The sequence below is a fragment of the Chiloscyllium punctatum genome, chromosome 37 (assembly GCF_047496795.1).
Source record: "Chiloscyllium punctatum isolate Juve2018m chromosome 37, sChiPun1.3, whole genome shotgun sequence".
Classification (NCBI taxonomy): domain Eukaryota; kingdom Metazoa; phylum Chordata; class Chondrichthyes; order Orectolobiformes; family Hemiscylliidae; genus Chiloscyllium; species Chiloscyllium punctatum.
In genome coordinates this window covers 41,152,670-41,166,100 of record NC_092775.1, presented here as the reverse complement: position 1 = coordinate 41,166,100, position 13,431 = coordinate 41,152,670, and the positions used below count along the sequence as shown (strand labels likewise).

The 13,431-nt window shown below is 39.0% G+C and overlaps 1 protein-coding gene across 2 annotated transcripts in view; it reads left to right on the top strand.

The window, feature by feature from the left end:
• The window catches only part of LOC140463034 (collagen alpha-1(XIV) chain-like), a 186,691-nt gene that overhangs the window by 51,319 nt on the left and 121,941 nt on the right, over positions 1-13,431 (top strand). For both annotated transcript variants that reach the window (XM_072556643.1, XM_072556644.1), the window contains exons 9-13: positions 1,459-1,623; positions 3,000-3,161; positions 5,576-5,745; positions 7,053-7,182; positions 12,553-12,698. In XM_072556643.1, coding sequence (XP_072412744.1) covers positions 1,459-1,623; positions 3,000-3,161; positions 5,576-5,745; positions 7,053-7,182; positions 12,553-12,698 — 773 coding nt within the window. The remainder of the gene's footprint in view (positions 1-1,458; positions 1,624-2,999; positions 3,162-5,575; positions 5,746-7,052; positions 7,183-12,552; positions 12,699-13,431) is intronic.

Here is a 13,431-nt window from a genome sequence, read left to right as displayed (position 1 = left end):
GCTCCTCTTGCGGTCTCTCACCTACATCGGCAATATCCACCACTCCAGGTGGGACACCCAGAACCTTAACTTTCTAATTGGTTCTTGCTCTTGAAAAGCCCTCCACCATCCCTATTTTAAAATATTGTGCAAGTAGGTAGGACTCAGACACCACTGGTGAGAGCCCATTGTGGTTCAAATGCCCAAGAATTGTCTAAATTGGTATGGTTTCCATTTACAGTGTGCTTGTGCACAGGTCATTACATTAGGTAATTCAACATTATCAATGCGAGCAAACCTAAAATTGCTGCCCAACTCTCTTTCATTGAGATCAGCCTCTAGGCTAATCATTGTAAATCTCCATGTTTTGTGACTCACCAGCACAATTTATCTGTAAATGACGCCAGCATCAAAATTATACTTAGGTTCAGCAGAGAATATTTGGATTAAGTGGAAGAACTATCACACCAAAGGTGTACACCAGCTGGTTAAATGAATGAGGAGATGTCTCAGTAACCTCTTGACTTGTAGTAAAGCAGTCTCTTAAAATGACAGCAAATCATTAACCTAAAATGTTAACCATACATTCATTTTCCCTACCTAAAGTGTTACCCATTTATTTCTCTGCAAAGATGCTGCCTGACTTTCCAAGTGTTCCCAACATTTTATGTTTTGGTATCGGATTTCCAAAATAGTATTTTGCTTTAATTGCTGAGCTATCTTTGTGCGATTTGCCATACTCTGTCCATTATTCTTATTCAGCTCACGAGAGCCACCTTTTCTGCCACCTGTCACAATATGAATGCTCAGCAGCACTGACCGATTTCATTTTTAAGCTGTCCTGATAGTTAACTCCATTTCGTCCTGACCTTATTGGATGCTTTAACAAGTAAATGTATTTCTTCCTTTAAGTTAGAAAAAAACTGTAAGCATCAATGATTATTACATGCCAATATCTCTCCTGGTCTCCTTTCCCTGTCAGCCTCTTCTGCTTCCATTACTGTTAATAATTTCCTGTCTTCTTGTAATGTTCACTCTCCCCTCCTTTGCCTATCTTACCATGAACATTTTTTGATGAATTTCAATCGAGACATGATGCTGAAGTCTTCTGCTGCCTTCACCTCCAATAGTTTGAACTTCTCTCACTTCCCTACAGTGGATATGTTTTCCTGTCTTTACAATTCCTATTCCCTGTGCACTTCTGTTCCTTGCTGTTTGCCCTCTCTCTATAGTTCTGATGAAAGATCGACTTGAGACATTATCCCAATCTTCCTCTCGCTAGCATTGCTATCTGACTTCCTCAATTTTTGCTATATTCTCTCGTTCTATTTCTAATGATCCTTTGTCTGATTTGATGCTGTAGTGATAAGCCCAAGTCTATGCTTTCGACTTATCAATTCTGTGCTATTAGTATTTGACACTCATGCATATATATTTATCTGTTTCAATGAATGGATTTCACAACTTTTGTTTCTTTAGCTCTTGCCTTGAATCATATTTTCAAAAACACCCTAAAACCTTCAGCTGGTGCTAGGCCAAAAACAGCAAAATATTTGATTCTGCTTACCGATGGGAAGTCACAGGATGATGTCAACTCATCAGCACAAAGCCTGAAGAATGCTGGTGTTGAAATATTTGCGATTGGTGGGTCTAAATAATTTGTAACTTGTACTGCTTGGGTAAATTTGGCATTGCATAAGTAGACTTCAATTGTATGGCACCTTACACTAACTCTGAGTGAGATTGTGGCTCATTCATCACCGCATAATCTATGATGGTCTGAAAGAAAAGCTGACTAAACAGTTTTAGAACTGTGTGACTTTTTATTTTCCATTTTTTTGACTGTTTAAGTCATCTCATACGTTTATTAAATTATGCTTTAAATTGCACAACTGACTAGCTCAAACTCTGATTTTAACTCAGAGTGGGAACTGGACGGGATGGGGCAAGGTAAGGGAGAGGCAAACCATAAGTGACATTGCAGCCAATATCGTGAAATTATACTTCCATCCGCTTGATTTTCTTTTTGCCTTGCTGGAAGAAGGATCAGATGGGTACGTCCCGCCAGGTCAAGGCAATTACCTCACACACAATGGAGTATCCCCAAGAAGAATAATATATTTGGACAGAGGTAGCTGCAAGGGTGAGTGCTTGCAGCAGCATTCCCAAGATATAGGGTCAGTGTAGCTAGGGTGTAGGCTGTTTCAAAACTGTTTTTTGCCTCTGTTAAGTTTATTTTTAGTGGTTTGTGAAATGCTGTTTTTTTTTGCCATTGTAACGTATTTTCTCTGGTGTAATATTGTTGGAGAGAAAATTTAAACTGAGGCATTATGTAATACAATAGGAGAACAGGAGATCAAGTTAAAATAGAAAGTAACCAGGCTGCTTGGGCATTTGCATCATCTGGATGAAACACAGAGTGGAAAAAATAGGTGGGGGATTGAACAGACTCTTTCTGGTCCTTTTTTCATTTAAATTACAGAATATCAGAGACTATTTTGCAGCATGTGACTTTCCCAGCGAATTGACCGGTCCTAGACTTCCTCCACATAATGCTTAATGTTCAGGCCTTAAATATTTCTTCTCATACCATAGAGACTTAACTTGGGTAGAGAGTACATCAGATGTTGTGAGCTATGGATTGAAACACCACTGAATAATTTGGATGTGAATGTGCATTTGGATTTGAATGTGCAAATTGATATTTCATTTCAGGACTGAAGGAGTATTGCATTATCGTATGAGCCACCACAGGATTGAGATATTAAACTGAGGTACTTTCTAATTCTCTAGGTGGATGTAAAATGTCTTAGGCAACTATTTGAAGAAGGTTGATGCAATCCTTACTGTATTTTGGCCAACATCAATACATAGAACAACACTAGCAACCTGCTCCTGCCCATTCAAAGGCAGACATTTGGGAATTTGTTTGTTTTAGCGAGTAACAGCAAGACACTGCAATATTGAATGATTAACTAGACACTTTCTCTTTTCCCTAAAAATGTTTGTTTTCTTTTTAGGTGTAAAAAATGCAGATGTAGCTGAGCTGAAACAAATTGCATCTGATCCGCTTGAACTTCATGTGCACAATGTACTTGAGTTTAGTCTTCTTGACTCACTTAGTAACCGACTCACAAAGATTCTTTGTGGACAGATCAAGACAAAGGCAATCAAAGTGAAAAGTAATGATTTAAATTAATTGTGTTTCTCAAAAGATATATCTTATTCTCCTTTGCTGCACAAACCTGCTGTCAATGAGATGCCTTCTGGTAAACATGAATCGCTGTAATGCTTAGATTGAGTGCAAGAATTCTACTCTGACCTTCTCATTATTCAAATCCCAATCTTAAACCCAGTGCAGCTGTCTCATTTGCATTGAAAGCTCTCAATAGGGTCTTTCAAATATCATTGCACTTCAGTATGTAAAAGGAAGTCATTACTTAATTCGAAAATATGGCCTGCAAATGACAAAATGACATGACTTCTGTGCAGTGTTCTTTGTTATTAGCAGTACAAAGTACAGAGAAGGATAGTGGCTACTTGGATTGTTAGCTCGGCAGCAAATTCTTTCATCCCAAATTCTGACAAGGGCAAGTCCTGATGCTATTCTGGATCAAGTGCCAGAGAAAGGATAAAACTTTGGTTCTGCTGGAATATCATCTTCTGCAGAAAGGGAAAGGCCATATCTTTCTGTGACAATGGGTTTTGTTGGGGCATTCCCAGGTTCTCTTTTAAATTTAATCCTTTATTTATTGCCAAACCTTTTGCTAAATTTATGGTGGTGAGAGTCTGATTCTGGCCTCCAAGAAAGCATCAAAAAGGAGATTAACTTGAAAGGGAACCTCATTCTATGGGTCTCTTACAGAATTGAAGAAGCATGTCACATTATCAATTTCTGGATATTTCAAGGCACACTTTATTGACGCACCTGCCCTGGTCATGCAGGTAGCCTTGTGTCTAAAACTTAGGGCGCAGTCTCTGGTCTAAGTCTGTGGTGGATGAGGAGGAGTGCATCTGCTGGAATATTGGGTTTCATTCAGTTTTGCACTTCACTATCCTTGGATCAAGAATGATACTTAGTGTGAAGGTTAGTATTCTTAATGCTGTGACTAGATGCATATTAAAAGTGTCATTTGGTTTTTTTCCTTTTGGCCATTCCTGATGAAGGGCTTATGCCTGAAACATCAAATCTCTTGCTCCTCAGATGCTGCTTGACCTGCTGTGCTTCTCCAGTGCCACACTTTTCGACTCTGATCTCCAGCATGTGCAGTCCTCAGTTTCTCCCGACCTTAATTTAGAGCTGTGTGACAAGCCGCTAAATAAGCTAAATTGTGAAGAGGACAAAGCATTTGACCAAGATATTCCTCGGGGTCTTTGAAATGCAAAACTGGGATAGAATAGATCTGCTATCCACTGATGTTGTCCTTTGCACTTTTGGGAATCCCATGAACAGGCCACTTTGCCAATCCTGAGATGTCACTTCTTACTTCAGGCACAACTGGCCTGTTCCCTTAGTGAGGCAGGAGGAGTTTTGAGCTGCATCATGTCATGCAGGTAATACGTTTTAAGAACTTTGGTAATATTTCAAACCTGTAATTGAATGAAGTGCAAAATCACTCACAAATGATTTAAATACTCCCATCCTCATCACAGGCAACACCAGTGTCAGACATTTATGACATTCCTACCATCTGTTGTTGCCAAATGCAAAACTGAAAGAAATATGTATTATGCAGCAGTGGATAATTTGCAATTTGCAAGTGCATTATGCGTCCATCTTGAAAGTGCTGGAATTTGTGATATTAGTGAAAAGGGACAGAACCCTGGAAGGTCTAAATTGCACTATTAATCAGGTGGGCCTGTTTGAAAATTACACACACCATAAATTAGAAAAAAAATCAATTGTTAAGTGCAGGGATTACAGGAGATTTACATAGTTGAGTGTTTCATGAAGTTATAAATAATCAGAATAGATTTGTGATGTCAGTGAGCATATAGTATAAACCATTATGTAAGAGATCACATTAAGGAACCATCAGGAGAATATCATAAAATTATATTTTTAATGCAGTTGTTTGCCCTATTAACAAATAATGTAAACACTATTTAACACCTTTTCATTGACAAGGAGAGAAGTTATTGCGGCTAATGTTAACAATTTGCCATGTATTGCTTTCAAGCATAATTTCTCTGTCAAATATTAATTGGGTAATATTCCTAGTTATGGGCTCAAAGTATTCTAAAGACACCACACTTTAGTGAGATAATTACTTATCTCCACAGTTGGGAAAAGTATTCACAGATCTATCGGATGAAGGCCAAGTTATGGCCAGAGTAATGACGAGAGGTATGCATGGCATTTATTTGAAACCGTAAACCTGCAATGCAGTGGCAACAGGTCATTCCTGATTCAACCAGTTTCTCCATATCTGTTTGTAGTTAGGGACCTTGAAATTGTTGAAAAGGAGAAGGGTGAATGAGGTTATTGTAAATGATTTAGTGTATTTTGGTTGCACAAGCATTGAAGGCAGCAGAGAAAAAAATAACGTTATAGTTTGAATTTTTTTCTGATGTTGTTTCTTATTTCTACTGTTAGGTGAAAATGAGAAGCCTGACAGTGGTACCATTTTATACCCAACTCCGACAAATCTAGTTATTTCTGATGTAACAGCCAGAAGTTTCAAGGTCAGCTGGACACATGGACCAAAGAAAGCAAAACAGTACCGTGTTGTTTATTATCCAACTAAAGGAGAAATACCAAAAGAGGTAATAACTCATATTACCTTACTGAGGATAGAGTACAGATAACAGAACTGAATAAGCTAATGTCAATAGAGGGTGATAGATTGTCAAGGGCTTTGGAAAGATCAAGTTTAGAGATGTCAAAGTAATGAGAGGAGAGGTTTCAGTAGCAAAAAGCTAAATTGGAGATTAGACATCTGATATTGCAGAAATGAAAGTAGGCAGTCTTAATGATAGGATACATAAGGTTACCAGCTCAATTTAAGGACAAATAGAATGTCAAAAAAGCAAATCATTATATATTTAGCCTGCGAATGATTGTCAGGAAGGAGAATGGTTACAACTGGGAGTATACAGAATGTTCTGTGGGATCAACAATAATGGCTATAATTTAGCCAGTGTTTGGCTAGAAGATATCATGGTTCATCCAAAACCAACTGTTAAAGAGGCAGCAACTGGACTGTATGAAGTGATGGAGAAATAAAGTAAGATGTCATCGCTGTGCTGGTGAAAGTTAACTCTATGGCTTTGGTTGATGTTAAATGTAGAGGTGGCATGTGGTTGAGAAAACAGTGAGGACCCAAAATGAATTATTGCCAAACTCCTGCAACAATGATAGGTAATGAGAAGCGAAGTCATTGTTGGAGTTCAAGAATCTCACTATATGAAATAGGCATGAAGGGAACTAAGTGAGGTGAACACAACCAAGGAGAGGTGTTGAGGCAGTTTAGTATTTGCTAACTGTGTCGAAGCTGCTGAGGGATAAGGAATAATAAAGCACTGTGGTCATTGTCGTAGAGAATATTATTTATAAATTTCATTTTAGGTAGTTTGGTGCTGTGGCATGGATTGAATCTTGATTTTGAGGGATGAAATTTACTTCAAATAAAGAGAAAACACTTTTTGAACTGAAACATACCTGAACTGAATTAGACAGCAATAGTAAAGAAAAAGAAATGGGGAATTTATGCTTTTTAAAATAAGTTATGAGATACTCAAAATTAGTTTTAAAAAACCATATGCAAACATAATTTTTTTCTGTAGATATGAGATTAATTATCCAGATGACAAATGTTTTTCTGATGAGGGTACTCATAAGCTAAGGAGCTGGCCAGCCTCTGTCTGGTCCAGTCAAATACAGGATGGTTAGATTATAGTGGGTTGAGATGGGTCATAGACATGGAACGGGGAAATAGTAACCAAATCATTAACTAGCAGCCTTCCTTGTGGTAGTACAGATCAAAATAGAACTTTACAGTCATATGTAAATGGAGATTTGAAATGACTGATAGATTTTTAATTTTGATTTGTGAAGTATTTTTGTATTTCAGGTGATCGTGGATGGAACAGTTTCATCTGTAATTCTGGAGGATTTACACTCTCTCACTGAATACCAAATGGCAGTATTTCCTATCTATGAAGATTTTGTTGGTGAAGGTCTCCGGGGCATTGGAAATACATGTATGTTATAGAAGTACTTTGAGCAAAAGAGTTCTTTTATGAGATATTATTTAGATTGTAAGTAGGGCACCATATTGATGGATGCTATCTTGCATTGAGAAGAAATTTTAAGAGATTAAGTAAAAGCAAATTCTTCATATGATCTGTAAACCACTTCAGCTTATTAATTTGAAGGCATTCTCCACATCTCCATCAGTAAGAAGACCCCTAGTTGTGAACATGGAGAAAGTGAGGACTGCAAATGCTGAAGATCAGAGTTGAAGAGTGTGGTGCTGGAAAAGCACAGTCGGTCAGGCAACATCCGAGGAGCAGCTTTTCTGGCTGTGCTTTTCCAGCACCACACTCGAGTTCTGAGTATGCCCTGATAACCTTCAGTTAAACAGAAAGATAATCGGGACAATGCACATTTTTTCATGATATCACCACTTCCCTGGAAACCAGTAGCATTAATCCTATAAATCAGACTCTTATTTTTTTTATGTCTTAGTTTATTTCTTTTTTCTTTACTTGATATTTTCTCTATATCTTTGAAAATTACTTTGAGGATGCTGGGCTGTATTGTTTACGACAATGTTGAATAAAATTAGCAGTTTTACCTTACATTTCTTTAGTAAATCTTCTATCGTTCAGCTGGGATCCATCAGAATTAAACAAGACACAAACGCCTCACGGTGCCCATAGTCTCTCCTGTCCTCATACTTAAGGATTGACCTTTCCATAAGATTTAGTATTCCCTGTGATTCTTTGTGCAGCATGTCATGCTACTTCTATTTTAATTTTCTCAGGGTGGTTATAAACTTTTGTTACAACATTTCCTTAAATCTCTTAACAATGTAAGTTGTCCCTTAAGTTGTATGAGTTTTACATTGGGGAATGCTAATGAATCCTGCAACATGATGATGTAAAACAACAGACCATGTTACTATGGGAGATGATATGCTGTTAGGCCATTCAGCAATTGAGCTTGATTACATTTGGTGGTATTCTACAGAACATAATTTTCATCCTTAACTCTTGCATTCAAATCCTGAATTACCAGTGACAGATTAGAAAGAGTTAAAGTAGTCTAACAGTCCCAATTCCTTTGATACTAAAACAGACTACATGTCCCATCTGAACTCTGTGTTTGACTATGATACATTCTTTTACAACCTATCAATAATATGCTAGCTAATTCACTGAATCCTTCTTTAACCTCCAACCAGCTAACAGCCCCCTTCTACCAAGATTAAAAATGGTTGGATGAACCTTAACACTCATTTAGGTATAATTACATCAAACTTTATACCATTGTCCAGTATCTTTAACTCTCTCTGCAATAACTCAGAGCAAGTCTCGGATTGAGTCTACAGGATTCTTAAGGGGGGAGGGTAAGCAACCAGAAGGTGTGTGGTATACATTGGTACCAATGACATAGCTAGGAAAAGGGATGAGGATCTGCAAAGCGAATATAGGGAGTTGGGTTGGAAGCTGAAAGAGCAGAGTAGTAGTCTCAGGATTGCTACCGGTGCCACGGGTTAGTGAAGCTAGGAACAGAGAGTGAGTGCAGCTGAACACGACTGGTGTAGAGGGGAAGGCATCAGATATGTGGAATTGGGTTACCTTCTGGGAAAGATAGGATTTGAGGAAAGAGAATGAGTTGCATCTGAACTGGAGGGATATCAATGTCCTGCGTGGGAGGTTTGCTACAGCTCTTTGAGAGGGTTTAAACTAGTTTAAACTAGGGCCTGGGAAATGAATATTCAAGGCTATACATGCTATCGTAAGGACAGACTAACGGGCAGAGGGGGTGGGGTGGTCCTGTTGGTAAAGGATGATATTCAGTCCCTTGCGCGGGGGGACCTAGAATTAGGGGATGTAGAAGATGTTACTACAGTTGTTATGGGGGTTTTCAACATGCAGGTAAACTGGGAGAATCAGGATGGTATTGGACCTCAAGAAAGAGACTTTGTGGAGTGCCTCCAAGATGGATTCTTAGAACAGCTGGTGCTGGAGCCTACCAGGGAGAAGGCAATTCTGGATCTGGTATTGTGCAACGAACCAGAATTGATCAGGGACCTCGAAGTGAAGGAGCCATTAGGAAGTAGTGACCATAATACAATAAGCTTCAATCTGCAATTTGAAAAGGAGAGGGTACAATCAGGAGTGACAATATTTCAGTTGAATAAAGAGAACTATGGAGCTATGAGGGAGGAGCTGGCCAAAGTTCAATGGTGCAATACCTTAGCAGGGATGACAGGGGAGGAACAATGGCAGATGTTTCTGGGTATAATGCAGAAGATGCAGGATCAGTTCATTCCAAAAAGGAAGAAAGATCCTATGAGGAGGCAGGGGTTGCCATGGCTGATGAAGGAAGTTAAGAAACATATAAAGTCAAAAGAGAAAAAGTATAACATAGCAAAGATGAGTGGGAAAACGGAGGACTGGGAAGCTTTTAAAGAACAACCGAGGATTACTAAGAAGGAAATACGCAGAGAAAAAATGACGTACGAAGGTAAACTGGCCAAAAATATAAAAGAGGATAGTAAAAGCTTTTTTAGGTATGTGAAAGGCAAAAAAATGGTTAAGACTAAAATTGGGCCCTTGAAGACAGAAACAGGGGAATATATTACAGGGAACAAAGAAATGGCAGAAGAGTTGAATTGGTACTTCAGATCTGTGTTCGCTGGGGAAGACACAAGCAATCTCCCAGAGGTTACAGTGGCTGAAGGACATGAACTGAAGGGAATTTATATTTGCCAGGAATTGGTGATTGGAGAGACTGTTAGGTCTGAAGGCTGATAAGTCCCCAGGGCATGATGGTCTACATCCCAGGGTACTGAAGGAGGTGGATCTAAAAATTGTGGATGCGTTGGTGATTATTTTCCTGAGTTTGATAGATTCGGGATCAGTTCCTGCGCATTGGAGGGTGGCTAGTGTTGTACCACTTTTTAAGAAAGGAGCGAGAGAGAAAGCAGGAAATTATAGACCAGTTAGTCTGGCCTCAGTGGTGGGAAAGATGCTGGAGTCAATTATAAAGGATGAAATTACGACACATCTGGATATCAGTAACAGGATAGGTCAGAGTCAGCATGGATTTATAAAGGGGAAATCATGCTTGACTAATCTTCTGGAATTTTTTGAGGATGTAACTCTGAAGATGGACAAGGGAGATTCAGTGGATGTAGTGTACCTGGACTTTCAGAAAGCCTTTGATAAAGTCCCACATAGGAGGTTAGTGAGCAAAATTAGGGTGCATAGTATGGGGGGGGCAAAGTACTGACTTGGATTGAAAATTGGTTGGCTGACAGGAAACAAAGAGTAGTGAGAAACGGCTCCCTTTCCGGATGGCAGGCGGTGACCAGTGGGGTACCGCAGGGATCAGTGCTGGGACCGCAGCTTTTTACAATATATGTTAATGATATAAAAGATAGTATTAATAGTAACATTAGCAAATTTGCTGATGATACAAAGCTGGGTGGCAGGGTGAAATGTGAGAAGGATGTTAGGAGATTACATGGTGACCTGGACAAGTTAGGTGAGTGGACAGATGTATGGCAGATGCAGTTTAATGTGGATAAATGTATGGTTATCCACTTTGGCAAGAACAGGAAGGCAGATTACTACCTAAATGGAGTCAAGTTAGGTAAAGGGGCAGTACAAAGAGATCTGGGTGTTTTTGTACACCAGTCAATGAAGGCAAGCATGCAGGGCAGCAGGTTGTGAAGAAAGCTAATAGCATGCTGGCCTTCATAACAAGAGGGATTGAGTATAGAAGCAAAGAGGTGCTTCTGCAGCTGTACAGGGTCCTGGTGAGACCGCACCTGGAATATTGTGTGCAGTTCTGGTCTCCAAATTTGAGGAAAGATAGTCTGGCTGGAGTGCAGTGTCGGTTCACAAGGTCAATTACTGGAATGGCGGGACTATCTTATGTTGAAAGACTGGAGCGACTGGGCTTATATACCCTTGAGTTTCGAAGACTGAGAGGGAATCTGATTGAGATGTATAAGATTATTAAAGGATTGTACACTCTGGAGGCAGGAAACATGTTTCTGCTGATGGGTGAGTCCCGAACCAGAGGACACAGCTTAAAAATACGGAGTAGGCCATTTAGGACAGAGATGAGTAGAAACTTCTTCACCCAGAGAGTGGTGGGTGTGTGGAATACTCTGCCCCAGAAGGCAGTGGAGGCCCAGTCTCTGGATTCGTTTAAGAAAGAGTTGGATAGAGCTCTCAAGGATAGTGGAATCAAGGGTTATGGAGATAAGGCAGGAACAGGATGCTGATTGAGGATGGTCAGCCATGATCATAATGAATGGTGGTGCAGGCTCGAAGGGCAGAATGGCCTACTCCTGCACCTATTGTCTATTGTCTATTGTTTGGCAGGAGGATGGAAACCAGAGCTACAGATAAGAGGATGGGGTGGCTGGTGAACCAGCAGAAACAGTGCATAGAGAACCTGTGAGGAAGGATAGAAAGTTGTTCGGGCAAAGTTGCAGCCATGGTGATGGGTTGAAGTCTGTATATTTTAACGCAGGAAGTGTCAGCAATAAGGGTGACGAATTCAGATTGATGTTCCGGGTAAAAGCCCTTCATCAGGAATGCCTGGAATGCCTTCATCTGGATGCTGCCTGGACTGGAGGGCATGTCTTCTGAAGAAAGGTTGAAGTAGCTAGGGCTTTTGTCATTGGAGTGAAGAAGGATGAGAAGTGACTTGATAGAGGTGCAAAAGATGATGAGAGGTATAGATAGAGTGGATAGCCAGAGACCTTTTCCAAGGGTGGAAATTGCTATCAGGAGGGAGCAAAATTAAAGTGATTGGAGGAAGGTTTAGGGAAGATATCAGAGGTAGGTTCTTTGCACAGAGTGGTGTGTGTGTGGAATGCACTGCCAGGGTGGTCGTAGAGTCAGACACATTTGGGACATTTTCTATGTTGGATAGGCATGTGGATGATAGTAAAATGAAGGGCATGTAGGTGAGTATGATCGTAGAGTAGGATAAATGATCGGCACAACATCGAGGGCTGAAGGGCCTGTTCTGTGCTGTACTGTTCAATGTTCTATATAAGTAAAAAAGAACCTAATGGTTTTTAATGACTAATTCTCAAAACTTTTGTATACAGGATTGTCTCCTTCGTATGATTTATTTATCAAGGATTGTACCTTGGAAATTATTGTTGCTGATATTTGTTCAAAAACAAAAGTCTGAGCATTTTTTTACCAATGCTTCATCAAAAGCATTATTTCATTTGAAATAGATGGATTAGCTCCTGCAGTAAATAAAGATTCAAAATGTCATATAGATATTTTAAATATTTAATGTTGATAAGTCATTTGAAATTTATGAAGATTACCTAATTGATTTTAATTTTGAAAATTTGTCATTTTTAGCATCTTTTCCATCACTGAATAATCTTACAATCTATGATGTTACACATGACAGTATGAGAATTAAATGGGATCCTCAAGAAGGAGCCACTCAGTATATGATCCTGTATGAGCAAGTTTCTAATGATGGAATGGATGATGGAAAAGAGGTATTTTCTTTAAAGCAATGGAGTCACTATGTTCTGCTTTTATGTTATTAGAATGTATTTCATATTTTACTTGTAAAAGTTTTTATAAAGTAAGCTCACATCTTAATGAAAATGCTCATTTAAATTAGGATCTGAACTAAGTTTGAAGTTTTGAAACTGAAATAACTCAGACTGATGAATATATATTTAGACTAGTTTCCTGGAGGGTGGAGTTTTGAGCTCAGCTTGCTGACAGAGTGGGGAGGAGGCCTTCCCATTTTGATAGATAGCAGAATTTGAAGCTAAATTATTGTGCCCTGTTTTTACACATTTACTTGTTGATGATTCACCTGTCCACGGTGGCGGTAGATTTGGAAAGAGCTCCTATTACTTTGCTTCAATCTTAATAATATCAAAGTGTGGACTTATATTATGCCTTTAATGTCGGAAAGTATCTGAAGGTATTTCACTGAAGAAATAAGATTGATCCCAATCAGTCTATGTTAGTGATACTGGTTGACAAAGGAACATTCACCATGAGATAAAGAAGACTTTGTATTCTTCCTTGTATAAATATCCATCAGTACCACACTGGAATATCATATTAAAATGGAAGGAAAGATAGGAACAGGTTTAGTGTGCAAAATCCCCGACACTTGTTCTGCTATTTAATTTAGTCATGCTGTCAACACTTCAACTCTAAATTTTAATGTTTATTTACATTTAACAACTAATTTTTAAAAAACTGTTCAAA